The 17,648-nt window shown below is 32.6% G+C and overlaps 1 protein-coding gene and 1 pseudogene across 1 annotated transcript; both read left to right on the top strand.

Annotated features, from left to right (window-relative positions):
- The first annotated feature begins 396 nt into the window (after window positions 1–396).
- LOC100779602 (galactose mutarotase) lies at window positions 397–4,752 on the top strand. The gene is made up of 5 exons (XM_003543702.4): window positions 397–836; window positions 952–1,001; window positions 2,977–3,100; window positions 3,409–3,516; window positions 3,962–4,752. The coding sequence occupies exons 1-5, from the start codon at window positions 662–664 to the stop codon at window positions 4,606–4,608; spliced, it is 1,104 nt and encodes a 367-aa protein (XP_003543750.1). The 5' UTR covers window positions 397–661; the 3' UTR covers window positions 4,609–4,752.
- Window positions 4,753–5,315: 563 nt separating this feature from the next.
- Window positions 5,316–10,868, top strand: LOC100775502 (3-dehydroquinate synthase homolog; annotated as a pseudogene).
- Window positions 10,869–17,648: the final 6,780 nt, after the last annotated feature.

Here is a 17,648-nt window from a genome sequence, read left to right as displayed (position 1 = left end):
TAAGTAAATCAACTTATATAAAATTATTTCAACTTAATTCATGTTCTGAGTTAAAAGTTTTGAGTAATTAATTACATTAAATATTTTTTAAAAAATTATTACTTATAATTGCAGTCCATAGAAGATACATATAGTCACTATAATAAAGTAAATAAAAAAATTATTATAAATTTATTAACTTTTATAATATTTATCTTAAAATTATTTTAAATGTGATTTTTAATTGATTGACAATATAAAAGTGTTACGGTGAAAACTTTTATATTGACTATACATGTTTATTAGTAAATTCTAAATAAATAAAAAATATTGAATTTTTTATTTATATAAATCACATGGATCTTTTATTATAAATAATCACGTTACAAGTTGGATCACGATGGATTGGGTCTGCAATCTTTCAAAGCCACCCTCTTAAACTGCAAGCCAATAATTCATTGACTTTGGAGCACAGCAGGATGACAACTAAGAATAATTAAGAACGTCCTAATACAATGTGTCAGAGCCACCCTCTTAAACTGCAAGCCACAAGCAACAAAACACCCTAAACTTTTGCATTGACTGAGAAAACTGTCTTTCTCTCTTCACTTAAAAGTTCTCTCTTGCTATCCCTCCTCTATAAGCACCATCTATTTCCTTAATTGCTTCATAGGAAAGTACAATGACTAAGATCTTTCTGCTGTTATGTCTGCTCTTGTTAGCTTCTTCTGGGTTTGTCCATGGCTTTTCTAAGATGGATTATATTAGGTTATTTGAGCTCAAGAAAGGTGATTTTTCTATAAAGGTCACCAATTGGGGTGCAACACTTGTGTCCGTTATACTTCCGGATAAGAATGGTACTTATGCATCTACTTAATTAGTGTGCCAAAAACATTCAATTTTAATTAATTAATTGTTTTTCTTTTTTGTGTATTGCGCATTTTTAACACATTGTTTTCTTTCACTATGAAGGGAAGTTGGGTGACATTGTTCTTGGATATGATTCTCCCAAGGCATACACAGTAAGTCATAAAATATATATAAACATTTTCCTTCAATATGTTCATTTTGAATGATCTGTTTACAATTACTTTTTCTGATTTCTTTTGTTGTGAGCTTTTCAATAATATATAATGCTCTTCATCTTGAATTGATTCACACACGATCTTTTCCTCCGATGGCAGAGTTTTGTTCTGAGACAATATTATGTTCTGTATTGTGCTTTTAATTTATTTATCGATTTTCTTAATAACGTAAGAATTAATTAAGATTAGGGAGATAAATTAAATAGAAAGTTTTTATAAAAAAATAATATCTTTAATGTATAAGAAAACATCTTTCAGTGGTTTTTATATGATAAAAATTATAAATAAAAAGTATTTATCATATCAATATTTTTTAAGACTGCCAACAATTTTACCAGAAATAGGTTTATTGGTTGCTAGCTTGTCGAATGATTATTATATGCTACATGCAAAATCTAAATTAAAAGTAAAAGATATACAATTTTTCTTAAGTAGCATCTTGAATTTGAATTTTACGCATAAAAAATTCACTTAAAATCAATTTCACCTTGTCGTATATACGATCGATAAATATAAAAGGGGGACAAAAAGTCAAAGTGACTAAACATTAATGGACTTTTGGATAAGAATAATTTAAACTTTATTCATAAATGTGAAAAATATAGTTTTTAAGTCTGATCTAGATCCATACATTGAGGAAAAAAGTACATGTTCAGTCAACACGTTGGAATAATTTATTCAATAAGAAGTTTCTTAAATTTGAAGCAGTCAATACGAAATTAATATTGATAAATAATAAATTAAAAATGACTTAAAAAATTGAATTTCTCTTTCTTCTTTTATAACATTAAATAAAATAAAAATGGATGTACACCTACTAAATAGATAGGATAGTTCACTGGGGCCAGCTTAATAATGAGAATATTAAGATAATGTGCATGAGATGTTAATTTTAATTCTTTTGCTACGTTACTGTACATCTAGAAAAAAAGAAATTAATTAGTGTGCTAATTTAAATTAACTTCAGTTTTGAAAGAATAAACCTTATTCTATTATGTAAAAAAAAACCTTATTCTGTTAAGATTAATTTAACTTGAGTATTAGTGCATGAACGTCTGAGAACAAGTGTAAAGCATGAACCAAAAAGAGATTATGTGCACCGATGGCGCAATCAGTTTTTTTATTTTTATTTTTTTCTTTATTTGCTGAATTGCAATCAGTTTGAATATCAATGGTTATTTGATTTTTTTTTATTTACATAATGCTCTACTGTAATACGGACATGATGAAAGTATAAGGTATAATGATTTTAATTTGATGTTTAGATATCAAAGATATATATTAAGCTATTAGGGTTAGGTTGAAAGTTTATTTTTTCATAAATTATTAGTGCAAGTTTTTTTACGCAATCAACAAATTAAAAATTACCTTATTTATGATTTTTGAAATAGTTATTTAAAAAATCAACATTCTTATCATACATGGCAATCTATAATTAGATAGCAAGGTAAATTTTTTACACTTTAATGCATTTAAATTAAATTCTTTAGGTTAATGATAAGGCTTAAGAGTTTTGAATATTTTACATGTATATAATAAAGTCATAGATAAGTTACTTTATTATCACTTTAAAAAATAATGACAACGTTGTAGTGGTGAGCATGCATGATTAATTAATAGGAGGCAAATATAATGAAAAGAAATATTCTATATTGGAATGAAAGTTAATCAAATTATGATTATTAAATTTTATATAATTTGTTAGAAAATAAAACTTGAGGGTGTACATACAAATATCTATATGACAACTTTTGTCTAAATAAATAGTTCAGATGTTCCATTGTTGAAATAGTACGTACTCTTCTCTCTATTAAGGATTAGCACCTGGTTTATATATATATATATATATATATCTTTGTTCTAACAATATATAATAACACTAACTGTGATTGAAATGCTAAAATATTTGCAGAATGATACATCATACTTTGGAGCTACTGTGGGCCGGGTTGCTAACAGAATTGGAGGAGCTCAGTTCACTCTAAATGGAATCCATTACAAATTAGTTGCTAATGAAGGAAACAACACACTTCATTGTACGTACACTCGTTTTAACATATATTTCTTGAACACAATTTTTCTATAATTGTATTGACTGTGTGGTCCATATATATGATGCTGGGCAATGCTTGTGCAAATCCACAATTGCAATTTAAAATCTTTACACATATCTCATATATATGTTTGCTTTACCAGATATCTCATATAGAAATACTAACACACACATATATGTTTGCTTTACCAGATATCTCATGTAGAAATACTAACACACACACATATAGGTTTGCTTTACCACATATCTCATATAGAAATACTAAAACTCATGCTTTCTGATTGACCTTAGCTGGACCCAAAGCATTCAGTGATGTTCTTTGGAAAGTGACAAGGTATATAAAAGATGGTGAAAAACCCAGAATCACCTTCAGTTACCACAGTTATGATGGTGAAGGAGGTAAGTAATTAAGCATTGTCATTAACTTCATTTCTTTAATGTTGCTAAACTATGAAGCCTATATTTATATTTAGAATAAATACTGTGTTGTTATTTAAAAAGAATTTTACAACGCCATTTAATCACAAATTACTATATTATTTTTAAGTTTGTTGGATAACTACCTTAAACTCATTATATCTATCTATCATGATTTCTGGTTAATAGACAATATAATTATACTCTTATAAGAAATGAATCTAATGATGTATCTATATATCAAGTTTATTTTTTATGCATAATCACTGAGTGTAAATGATAGTTAATTAATATAATTTTTAAAATAATTATTGTAAAAGTTAAAAAATTTACATGATCATTTATAATTAGACGAGATTTAAGTACAAGACATTGTTAATATATATACATTAGTGATTTCAATTATAATTGAATATTTGTGTTTCAGGATTTCCTGGGGACCTCCTAGTAACTGTGAGCTACATTCTTGGGAAAAACTCATTGAGGATAATCATGAAAGCAAAAGCTCTGAACAAGCCTACCCCGGTGAATATGGTGAACCATGCTTACTGGAATCTAGGAAACCACAATAGTGGCAACATTCTAGATGAAGTGGTTCAGATCTTTGGATCCCAAGTCACACTATTTGATGACCATCTCATTCCCACAGGCCAATATGCCTCTGTGAAAGGAACCCCATATGACTTCCTTGAGCCACACATTGTTGGAGAAAGGATCAACCAATTGCCTAAGACCAATGGCTATGACATCAACTATGTGCTGGATGGTGAAAAAGGCAAAGAGATTAAGCTGGCAGCTATAGTGGTGGATAAGAAGTCAGGGAGGGTGATGAAGCTCTTCACAAATGCTCCTGGTTTGCAATTTTACACTGCTAATTTTGTCAAGAATGAAAAGGGAAAAGGAGGGTTTGTTTATCAGCCACGTTCAGCATTGTGTTTGGAGAGTCAAGCTTTTCCTGACTCTGTGAATCACCCTAATTTTCCATCAACTATTGTGACCACAGAAAAGCCCTACAAGCATGTCTTGTTGCTTAAATTTTCCACCAAAGTTCCACATGCTTTTTCACAGTTCTAATTAGAATTGTGTGCTTTGAGCCATTTTTTATGTGTTTGGTATCAATGTATAGCATGACTCTTGTGCTCTTGCAAACTTGGGTTGGGGTCATTAAAATGAATAATGAGATATTTTAATTAATTTTATGCATCTATTGTTATTTAATCATACCATTGAATGATTTCTATTAGTCTATATTATAAATATAATTATCATCAGTAAATTTCTATTAAAAGAGGTAGTAGTCATGTGCCTCAAATAAAATTAATTTATATCCAAAAGAAAATAGCTAGAAAAAAATTCTATATTATAATTATCATTATTATTGGTCAATCATTAAAAAATGTTTTTGATCCAATCCAGAGGAATCAAGAAATAAATTTCTTATTGTACACCAAATCTACGTGGATTATTGATAAAGCAAAAAATCAGTCATTCTTAAAATATCTTTTTGAATTAAAAGTGTGGTGTAACATATATTTTTCTCTGTTCTAGTTATAAAATAGATAAAATAAACTCCAAAATGATTTTCTGAATAAAATCTTATTGAAATTATTCCGTTCACTTTTTGGAATCATATATGATAAAATATGATGAATTGAGATACTATTTTGTAATTATCTTTAATAAAATGAATACTTGATTGGTCCTAAAAAATTAATTCAGCTAAAATGCAAACCGCCTTGGTCTTGGATGTAATTCTAAAATAGAAAGTGCAAGAAGGAAACAAACGTGGGTGTGCAGGAAAGAACCCCCGGATGTAAAATGTGTGAGCGTTCACACCCACTAGGCCACTACCCAATAACTAGTTTCAGTTTGGGCCAATGTGACGTGACTCAAACAGATGTAGAGAGAGGATGGAACACTTTCGTTTTCCCATCACACCATCGACAACTTGCTCATGATTGGTCTTGTAAGTTCTTCATTTCGAAGGAAATTCTGTTATCCATTTGTGTGTTTTTTCCGGTTTGAATTTAATTTTGATAGACTGTAATGTAAACTTATTTACAACGTCAATCAATTAGGAATCACTATGAATTCAAAATACGTCTTGCTAACCAGCCCAAAGGACCCAAGTTAAGGAATTATAAGAAGAAAGTTTGTAATGTGTAAATCATAGAAGAGCGTAAAAAAAAAATCATGGGAGCACAGTTTTGCGCATCCCAATAAAAATTTCTACCCTTAGTGCCTTAAAACACCGGTTAGCATTTGCCTAAATGTAAAAGTCAACAATCTGATCATATATGAGGAAATCCATGATTGAAGATTGCAAACAAAACAGATAACAAAAGCCTTATCCTATTAGGTGAGGTTGACTACATGAATCATACTATGTTATTCAGCTTGGTTAAAGATCAAATTTTTAGAGATATTATTTACCGTGAGATTCCTGTTAAATCTTAACAATTCTCTCCAATATCTTTCTAGGTCTCCCTCTTTCCTTTTTCATAGTTAGTTATGTTAGGTCCTCAACACACAATGTAAAACTTGTCAATATACCGAATATGGACCATGATTGAAGAATTCATTCTAATAAATTCAATTTGTTAACACATGATATTGGGAAAATGTTTTGTAGTGACAATGGATCAAAATTAAATCCCCTTAGTGTTTGCCATAAGATAAGATGAGCATAATTGTTTTGTACATAATACATTTTTTGGTGAGAGTAAAATGGAGTTTGTGTTATTGGTGGACTGGATAGTGTACTGCTAGCATGTCTAATTTTATGAATTTGAAATTTTGGTCTTGATGGGGTACAGCCATTGCTGTAATATGCCCTCTTTTTGTTAATGAGGGAGAGATTTTGGATGGACAGAATAAAAGGGTAGCCACAATTTTTGACATTTCAACCCCAGAGGAACTAGAGGGACTTAGACCAGAGGATCAGAAGGCAGAGAATATTGTAGTTAATTTACTAGATTGGCAGGTATGCTCGTTGTTGATTGCTAATAAGAATTATAATGGAATAGTTTGCACACTTGTAATCCATTGATGATTTTTTCTATAGTTTATATACCAATTTACTTTGCAAGAAGTTAAGATCAACCTGTTTTTTCTACTTGAAGCATGGTTAATGTGGAATGAGTTGTCAGTCCTACTTAAGCTTATATTGGGAGCCTGGAGATTTTGCATATTTATGCTCTAGTTCTAGCTCATGGTTTCCTTATATAAGTTAGATATGGGCTAGGAATAGGGCATATCAGTTGTAATCAATAATATGTTGGAAATGTGTTGTATATAACATCAGCCAGTACAGTTCAGTTAACTATGAAATTGGTATGGCTGATTGACCTACCAAAAAATGTGTTTGATTCTTTGATTAATTTTTTGGGTATTAGTATTCTTATTCTTATGATGACAATGATAACTCCTACTCTTTATATGGATGTTACTCTATCTATGTCTGACAACCAAAATATTATGGATGTGGTTGAGCCATTATAAATTTCTTCAAAATAAAATTATGTTCTGTGGTGATTCTAAGACCTCCATTTTAACTCTTAATGACTTTGACTGCATCGCCTCCAAAGCCATTTCTTTTCTGGCTTGATCTTGTCTGACTTCAATTTCTGGCTTCTGCAACAAAATCTATTGTCTTTTAAAAGTGTAATATAGTTCGTTTTCAATAATTTAAATTTCTCATTTTCAATAATTTTCTTTGTTTGGAATTTCTTAGGTAATACCTGCTGAAAATATAATAGCTGCATTTCAAAGAAGCCAAAAGATTGTGTTTGCCATCTCTAATAATACATCTGAAGCTCAGGTGTTTCTTGAGGTATATATACTAGGCGGAGACTAATGAAGTAAACTTTTCAGAGTTGAAGCTCGTGTGACTGTGTATAATAGTACTCTTTTGCTTTCAGCTTTAACTCTGTTCTTTCAGTTGCAACCCTTGGATGTTGTAGGCACTTCAACATGGTTTAGATGGTTATGAAAGTTGAAGATGTTGAGCCTGTTCTCGAGCTAAAGGTATTCTGTACCTAGATGAGACTTCTTCAGTAATGAGGCTTGACCTCTTATTTCAGTTTAAAACTTACAGGAATATTTTGAAAGAAGAATGGAAGAAAGCAATCTACTGAGCTTGACCAAAGCCACTGTAACACATATTCAAGTGGCTGGAATGGGTGATCGGGTTTGTGTAGATCTCTGCAGTCTCATGAGACCTGGTGAAGGACTTCTCGTATGTATCTGTTTCCTCTGCAACAGTTTAAATTATTTCTTGGCTAATCTAGGGAAGCTGCCATTCTTATTGTCCTAATATGTTCAACAGGTTGGATCCTTTGCCAGAGGATTATTTCTTGTTCACTCGGAATGCTTGGAGTCAAATTACATTACAAGCAGGCCGTTTCGAGTAAATGCAGTAAGTTGTGCATTTGGGGCTTGAACTTGAGATTATTATATTCATTTCCTTTGATCTTGGACAGAATTACCTCTCTTATCTTCACAATTCACAACAATGGGGTGACAGTGTGAGACAAGCAGTCGAAACCTGCTTGGGAAAAGTTGGTTGTGATGTGTTTAATTCTCACCATATGACGTGGATCAATGTATGTACACTTTTGTATAAAAGTTAATGATTAGTGTCAAAAAATTTAAAGATTGGATAGCATTTATAATCATTATAAAGTATATTTATTTCTATTGGATGTAAAGATTTTTTATTAATATGGAAACTTTGTTTTGTACTAAATCAGGATTCATTTTGAAAGCAGATTTTGGCTAAGTTTTTAATATAGAAGAACATTACTCATGATCATTTTTTTTCCTTTTATTTCTCATGAATGTTGAACATGTTCAAGAAGTAGTGTCAGCACAGATTGTGCGATCAGTGCCCTTGTAATCTGATAGCTGAAATTGTTGTAACCTTGTGTGTCTCCAAAAATAGTTGAATTCAGCCTATTTACTTTCTTGAAGATTTGATGTTTTTAATGTTTTTGTTTTTGGTTCCTTTTGCATTCAAAGTGTATTGGAATTTCCATTTTAAAAAATTAATTATGTTGTCAACAGAAGTTGCATGAATTCTTTTTAACCGATTACTTATCATAACAGGGACCAGTACATGCCTATGTTGCTGTTCCCGGAGGCAGAACACGCTACCTGTCAGAATTAAAATCTGGAAAAGAAGTGATTGTAGTTGATCATCAGGGTCAGCAACGAATTGCAATTGTTGGGCGTGTAAAGATAGAAAGTAGACCACTAATCCTTGTGGAGGCAGAGGTTTGTGTGTGCATTATTGGGAAAATTGTTTGAAAAGTGTTTCTTTATATTATTTAACTTGATTTCTTAAATGAGTGTGCTGTGGTACATGTCCTTTGGAATATATCACACTAATCTAAAAAATATATTCTTAAAGATGTAGCAGTTGATAATACAAAGTAATATTCTTAAGGGTCGTTTGGAAATTCATAAAAACTAGATGTGTAAGTGCAACGGGTCTGTTTTTAACAATGGTTCTTATGGAAACCAATTTTGAGATAAAACTGATTCTTAAAAAAACCATTTCAAAGTTGGTTTTTTTCCTAGTCCAACTTTTTGTTTTCTTATGCTCTCTCTTCCTCATCATTTCCCCCTTGTCCTCTTGAACTAGATCTAAGGGTGGTTATTGGATGAGATATACTTGCAGAAACCGCTCATTCATCAATTGTCAAATGTCAATAAGCATGCTAGGTGTTTTGAATTTAAAAATAGATAGATAAAAATTGGTTCAAAGCTAATTTTAACCGAAGTTTGAGTTAAACCTAGTTACAAAATAACCTGAATTTATATGATTAGCTTATTTTAAGTAGTTCTATATTAGCTGAGAGTTCTCAAATTTTCTCTTATTTAGCACTTGTAGTGAAATCAAGGTGTCATAAAAAGGTTTCATATTCTTCTATAAAGCTTTTAATAGTTAGTAATCTGTTTTAAATTGCACCGTTAATCTACTGTTTGTTTTGGTTTGCATGTATAGATTTGAAATTAACTGCCATTTAAAATATAATTGTTTTACACAAGCCTTTCCTACCATTAAAAAAATTAAATATATACTATAGAGATTCCAGATTTCCTCAATATATGGTGTTTGAAAGTTGCCTTAATAGCAGTCACCCCTAGCCTATCTCAGTTGCAGCCTCTTTGGGGCTATCTTAATTTTAGTCTCACATCAACTAGAGATATGATCTAAATTGAGCTTATAAAGCTTGTGCAATCCTCTCCTTATATGTTAATTTTGTCTAGTAGAGTTAGACCCTAAGCCAAAATTAAGATATGGCATCAATAAAAGTACCAAAAAAATCTTAATGATTGAACATTAAGATTGAATTTCAAATCATGGAACTATAACTAGTTTTCTCCACAAAACTGTCTTCATGGTTATAGAACTTCAATGCAGACTAACATTAGAATGAGGGTGAAGATAAAAATTCAAAAATTGTTATGCAGGGTTTTAGAAACTTAAGATAATGATAATTTATACCAGGATAACTGTATTACATAGTAACTGGTAGAATAGACTCTCTATGTCTGCTACTTAGTTTGTTTGAATGGGTATTAACCGTGTTGCTCAAATGTTTTCACTCTGCATCAATATTGTAAAATTATGGTTGAACATTGTGTGGCATTAAAGAACAATAATTCCATTGTCATGTGAGCCACTCATGATATTTTTCAGGTAGTTTTATTGCTGTTTGCTAGTACCTATCCAAAATCTTATTTGGTAATAATAATTATGTCATTTCAGATAGAATTAGATAATCAAATTATCAGCATCCTTTTACAGAATGCAGAAACAGTTGCCTTGGTTTGTCCCCCACAAGGTAATTCAGTCAATTTCTTTTTTGTATTTTCTAGTAGTTTGTTGAGCTTCCTAAAGTGTTGTCTATTTCCCTATTCAGGAAATACACTGTTAAAAACAGCCATCCCTGTGACCTCACTAAAAGTTGGAGATGAAATTCTGTTGAGAGTACAAGGAGGTGCTCGGCATACAGGAATAGAGATTCAAGAATTTATAGTTGAGAAATGAACAAGTACTATTGTATTCAAGTTGCAATATTTATTCAATTTGTAAACTTATGTTCTCCTTGCAGCTATGATGGGAGGGTAGATTATGATCTGGCCAGAGACATGGAAAAAGGCAGCTTATGTTTTGGTCTACACAATGTATTGAAGCTGTTGAGGGTTTGCATTGGATACATCTAAACTAAACAAGCTGCATAAGTTTTCTCCAAAATTTAAAAATGGAGGCTTGTCCTCTGAGTTATGCATAGCTTGACACCTAAATTATAGTTACTTCAAGTGAACATTTTGTGTCAGCAGCTATGTTCTCACTTCTCAGAGTGTGTATATTTTGCTCTACCACTTCCATTGAACATAGAATTAATCAGTCCGTATTATAAACCAATGAAAAATAACGTTAAAATTTCTTTTAGAAAAATAGTTTACATTAGATCCTAGACCTTATGATGATGACATGACTGAAAATGAAAGTAGCCAAAGTGGCTCAGGGAAACTGGGCTTAATCAACACAAGTAACAAAACTTGGAACATTTGGTAAAAACGTACTCTTTCCGTCTTTAATTATAAGATTTTTTTAATTATAAGATTTTTTTCAGAATTTTTTTTTTGTATTAATTACTTTTTTCTTACATATTCATACTTAATTATTTTTTCTCCAAACATTAATGAGAACCAATTAAGTAGATAAAAAAACAAGAAAAATGATAATTTTAAAATGATAGTATAATTAATTGACAAATTTAATATGATTAATCAAATTAATTATTTTTCTTAAGGGACGTGAATTAGATGAAATAATTTTATAATTAAAGTCGAAACTAAATTTGAAGCTTCCATTAGAAGTATAAATTAGACAAGAGTGAAGAGACTAAAAAGCTGTGTACACAAACATGAAATACATGTCCTCTGATGGACCCTAAACAAGCAACAAAACAAGATAATAAACAAGAAAGCAAACTACTCAAAATAGATCCAGTATATGTAGGTTCCGACCTCAAACAAACAAAGCTAAAAAATCTAAAAGAACAACGAAGGATCAAAAAGTATCTAAAATAAAAGTTGTGACCAACCACCGATCTTTGAAACCAATGAAAAGAAAAGGCTTAATTAAAGTTGGTTGATACTTGATAATACTGTGTGACAATTGGGACTAGAATTACCCAATTGAGCCTTTACTCACTCTCTACTCTCAAGACACAAGAGGAACAATTCAGAACTTTATTCATAAATGAATGAGAATGTACATAAGGGCGTTTATTTATACCCTATTATTCCCCTCTTAATATGGATTTTCCTCCAATTACTCCTATTTCTATTTTAAGCAACCTATCCCTTACTTTTTTTGTTTTTGACAGCTAATAACTAATTATTTTTCTTAAAATAAAATGACAACTAACTTGCTAATCCTCTAATTTCACTTATTACAACTTTCCCCTCTTCAAAAATAGGACTTGTCCTCACGGCCTGTTAGCTCTCCAATTGAAATTTGGAAATTGGTGTTGCATACTGTGTAATTCCTTCCAAACTGCATCTTCTGGGTTGGTATGTTGCCATTGAATTAATACCTCCGTGACAACTCTGTTGCCCTTTTTCTTCATTCGTCTATCCAGAACCACTAGTAGTTGTGGTACAAATTCACCCTCCTCATTGTACAGTGGTAGTTCTTGTGATGCTATGTGAGGACTATGATGTGCTTTTAGCAGGGAAACATGAAATACATCATGTATTCTTGTTCCAACAGGTAACTTAAGTCTGTATGCTACTTTGCCCACTCTTTCTAATACTTTGAAAGGCCCATAGTACCTTGTAGCCAGCTTGTGGAATGCTGAATTTGCCAAAACTTAGTTGCTTGTATGGTTGTATCTTCAAGTAAACAAAGTCTCCACAGTTGAATTCTTTGTGCCCTTTTGAGATCAACATATTTCTTCATCTTCTCCCGAGCCTTTGTTAAATTGTCCTGTAGAAGCTTTGCTATATGTTGTCTGGTTTTTACCGTATAAGCTACTGCTTCTACTAATGATTTTCCTTGCACTGTAATATTTGGCATAGGTGGAGGGTAGCCATATAGTGCTTCAAATGGTGTCATCTTAATAGTTGTATGAAACTTAGTGTTATACCATAATTCTGCCAAGGCTATATGTTTTGTCCATTTCTTAGGTAATTCACCAGTAACACACCTCAAGTATCCTTCTAAAGCCTTGTTTAATGCCTCCATTTATCCATCGGTTTGAGGGTGGAAAACTGTGGATTTAAGCAAATTAACTTCATGCTGTTGCATCAACTCAGGCCAAAAAGCACTCATAAAGATGCTATCTCTATCAGAAATGATCTTGGATGGCCAACCATGTAATCTTACAATGGTGTCCATAAATACTTATCCTATTCTAGCTGCTCCAAAAGGGTGAGCTAATGGTATAAAATGAGCATACTTTGTGTATCTGTCATAAACCACAAAGATAATTTTCATTCCATTAGATTTAGGGAAACTCACAATAAAATCCATTGAAATGGACTTCCAGGCTCTATCTAGGATAGATAATGGCTGAAGCAATCCACCTGGCATTTGTAACAATGGTTTGTTTTTCTAGAAGATATGGCATTCTAGCACCCACTTCCTAACCTCCCTCTACAATCCCTTCCAATAAAATTACTCTTTAATCCTCATATATTGTGGTAGTCCCCAGAATTTCCTCCAGTTATAGTGTTGTGGTAGTGACGCAGGATCCTTTCTTTCATTTGCTGATATGCTCCAATTATCACTTCTCCTTTTCTTCTAAGAAATGTGCCATCAAATGTGTATTGCTTGAAAGAACCCTGATTTATCCTTATTTTGTCCATTATCTTCTGTAATTTTGTGTCATTTTTCCATGAATCCTTGGCCTCCATCAGTAACTAAGATGTGACTTGGAAGATTGTTGCTATGCTTCCTTGTTTTTGCCTTGACAGTGCATCAACTACCACATTTTCTTTTCCTTTTTTATACTCAACACTGAAATCCAATCCCATGAGTTTCTCTAATCCCCAATTCTGCATCAAGGTTGTTAGAGGTTGCTCAAGAAGGTGCTTTAATGTTTTTTGATCAATCTTGATTATGAAGTGTTGTCCAAGGAAGTAGTGCTGTCATTTCGTCATTGCAAATAATATAGCATAGAATTCTTTCTCATAGGCTGAGAGTAATTGATACTTTGGGCCCGTGGCTTTGCTAATGTAGGCTATTGGATGGCCTTTTTGAATAAGTACAACATCAATACCTACTCCTGAAGTATCTGTTTCTACTGTGAAAGGTTGACCAAATTCTGGTAAAGCTAATACCAAAGCAGATGTCAAGGCCTTTTTCAATTTAGCAAATGCTGATTCAGTGTCTTCTGTCCATTTGAACTCAATGTCTTTTTGCAGCAATTGTGTAAGTGGATGAGCAAGCTTCCTATAGTTATGAATAAATCTTCTATAGTAGCTTGAGAGACCTAAAAATCCTTTTAATTCTTTGACTGTCTTAGGTCTTGGCCATTGTTGGATTGCCTTAATTTTATCCGGATTTGGATGCACACCTTTGGCAGAAATCAAATGTCCCAAGTAATCGATTTTGGTCTTTCCAAAGCTGCATTTTTTGTAGTTGAGTGCCAAGCTGTGTTCTTGTAATATTTGTAGTGTAGCGTGTAGGCAGTGAATGTGTTCTGACCATGTCTTGGTATAAACCAAGATGTCATCAAAGAAAACCAAAATGAACTTCCTAAGGTGCTCCCTAAAAATATCATTCATCAGGTTTTGAAATGTGGCTGGTGCATTGTTGAGTCCAAAAGGTAACATAACCCACTCATAGTGCCCACTATGGGTTCTAAAGGCAGTTTTATGAATGTCCTCCTTTTCCATTCTGACTTGGTTGTATCCATTTTGTAAGTCAAGTTTAGAAAAGTAACTCGCACCATTTAATTCATCTAATAGATCTTCTATTAAAGGCATATGGAACCTATTCTTTACTATCAAAGCATTTAGTTTTCTAACATCAGTGTAACATCTCCATGAACCATCTTTCTTTTTAACCAAAACTAATGGCGATGCATAGCAGCTTCCACTTTCTCTGATAAACTCAGTGTTGAGTAAAGCCTTAACTTGTCTTTCCATTTCCTCCTTTTGAGTATAAGGATACCTATATGGTATCAAGCATAATGGTTTATCACTAACCAAGGAAATTTTGTGATCATACCATCTTTTGGGGGGCAAAGTTGTGGGCTCATTGAATAGCTGCTGGTATGTCTCTAACAACTGATGTAGTTTAGATTCTTGTTCTTGAGTCAACTTCTGATCCTCCACCGATATCTCATTATAGCAAATTGGTCCTTGCAGTGCTAATAACATGCTTTGACAATGAGCTAGTTTTAATTTACCTTCCAATTCCATGATGTTCTCTGAAATTTGTTTCACCTTGTAAGCAGACCAGTTTTCCTTGATGTTGAAACTTCATTGTCAGCTAAGCACAATTCCAATTGTTGTCACCTAATGTCTTGAACCACTGCATACCCAGAATTACCCCAAAAATATTGCTAGGCAAAACTAAAAAATCAGCTTGAAAAATATGATCATAAAATCGCCATTCTACCTGAGTATAACTTCTGGTAATAACCATTTGTCTATTAGATGCAACCATAACTAGAAAATTTTTTATGCTTTGAGACTTAAGTCTGAGTGATTTTACCCACTTGGCACTAATGAAGTTGTGTGTACTTCCAATGTCCATTAAGAAAAACACTAGTTGTTTCTTAATTAAGCCTGTCATCTGCAGGGTGTTACCACCAGCTACACCTTGTAATGCATTAAGGGATATATGAACATTTGCATCCCTAATTAAATCTAGACTTTGTTCTACTAATTCAGTTTCTTGCTCTCATTCATATTCAAATGTAAATTCAGTGGTCATTTTATCTTGTGCACTGTGTAACATGCCAATTTTTATAATCTAGATTAAAAAGGATTGTTATTTATACATAAATAGAGTTTTAGAAAAATGATGAAATTTTATACATACATAAATAAATAAGGAGATATAATTATTAATTAAAATAATGATTTGAGAGAAAATAAAAAAGGTATTTTATTTATTTGTTTGATAGAAAATAAAATAGAGTTTGTTTTTATAAAATAAATAAATAAATAAATATAGAGCAAATAATAGGCTGAGTACCCTAGGTATAAATAGTTATGTCAAGTCAGGTGCCTCTTTTTGGCCTCATTTTCGTTTTTCCCCTTCTCCTCTCAAAATCCTTTCTTTTTTCCACAGTCCACCAAACCTGTCTCAGAAAAATGACGATCTTGGACTCGTTCACCGTTGGATCGTCATGAAATTTTAGTATCACGTTAGCAACCCAATTTCTAACATTCTTACCGTTAAGAATTTCAAAATCATATCTGATCTTAGAGGAAAACCCTTTGCATTGTAGCATTTTAATTTCCCGCAGAAACCCAAAACTGTCTCGGTAAAACTACGATCCCGGTTTTGTTAACCGTTGGATTTTTATGAAATTTGGATATTGTGTTCGAAATTCAATTTCGCACACTTCCACCGTTGGGATTTTTGAGATAACATTCGTGGAGGGAGAAAAAGGAATCACATGAAGACAGTACAAGTGGAGGTTTCAATCTCTTCTCCGTCTCTCTGACGTTTGGGAATTCTATCGGAGCAGTCGGAGGAATAACTGAAGGAATCTCAGGGAACCGCTAGAGATGTTACTATCGCTAGCTGAAGACACGTGAGTCCGCTCAAAGGTAAGGGATGAGTTATTCGCAATTGGGGGTTAGAATGAACATGTGTAGGGATCCTTAGAAAACTAAATTTGGGTTTATTTTGGGATGTTTATTGAATTATAATTTTTCCTTTATGATTATAAATACAACATTATTGTGTTCTATGTACCAATTGATGTCCTGATGAGAATTGATTGATAAACTTGAGTGCTCTTGATGTCTTTGTGTTTAACCCATGAATTTGATTAATTGATTTTGATATAATTGTGAGAAACTATTTCAGGGATTTTCCACCCCATGTTGTGATGAAATCTTTTGTATAAATTGTTATGTTGAGGTTATGAAATGATGATTCAAACTGTGATTATGTGATAAATTGAACATGTGACGGATAATGAAATACATGTGTATTGAGATGAGATGTGTGTATTGAGTTGTGAATTATGAACTGTGCAATTACACAATTGTAAGACCCTTTAAGGGCGACGAGTATTGTGATGGGATCCATTGTGGGAACCCGACGAGTTAAAATGATTTGAAAACAATTGAGTAGTTGTGTATATTGCATAGTTCATAGGTAAAGTGAATATGATTAATGAGATGTGATAACATGCTATTTTGAAATTACACCATTGTGATTGAGATCGAGTGTATGTGATAAATTGTGTATGTATGTGATTGAGATGTTGTGTGCATTGAGTATTAACTATACATTGTACAATCTCACGACTATAAGTCCCTTTAAGGGCGACGAGTTAATGCTAAGTCCCTTTAAGGGCGACGAGTTAATGTTAAATCCCTTTTTGGGCGACGAATTAATGTTAAGTCCCTTGAAGGGTGACGAGTTAATGTTAAGTCCCTTTTAGGGCGACGAGTTAAAGTTATTTTGAGAACAATTGAGAAGTCGTGTGTTTTGTACAGTTCATAGATAGAGTCTGTACGTGTGCTAAAATATTTTCTGGGTTGGACCTGAATCAGGAGGGAGAGGCCCTGACGGACTCTTCGGAGTGTAGGCCTTGGGGGTCACACGGTTTGAGTGCTCCTTTAAGTCTATGTTGATCCCAAATGGTTGGAGCATTATCGCAAAACACTGTAACCCTGACTGGTCTCCCTATGATATTACCTAGTGAGAGTGACTTGACTTACTAGTGTGTGGTTTGTCTTGTCATGTACTCCTAGGCGCCCGACGAGGTTTTTCACTGACATGGTACCACATTGCATATAGGCTTGAGTCTTAGCATAACTGTTGCATACGCTTGCTAATTGTTTATTATGAAATTGATGTGTTATTATGTCTTGATCGGAGTGTGTGATTCCTGTGTATT

This window comes from Glycine max, chromosome 13, assembly GCF_000004515.6.
Source record: "Glycine max cultivar Williams 82 chromosome 13, Glycine_max_v4.0, whole genome shotgun sequence".
Classification (NCBI taxonomy): domain Eukaryota; kingdom Viridiplantae; phylum Streptophyta; class Magnoliopsida; order Fabales; family Fabaceae; genus Glycine; species Glycine max.
The sequence above is the reverse complement of the archived record's forward strand: the minus strand, read 5'-3'. Positions and strand labels throughout refer to the sequence as shown.

Coding starts and splice junctions, on each gene's coding strand:
- LOC100779602 (XM_003543702.4), top strand. CDS start 662: ATGACTAAGATCTTTCTGCTGTTATGTCTGCTCTTGTTAGCTTCTTCT. Junction 1,002..2,976: donor ATTCTCCCAAGGCATACACA/GTAAGTCATAAA, acceptor AAATATTTGCAG/AATGATACATCATACTTTGG. Junction 3,517..3,961: donor CAGTTATGATGGTGAAGGAG/GTAAGTAATTAA, acceptor TTTGTGTTTCAG/GATTTCCTGGGGACCTCCTA.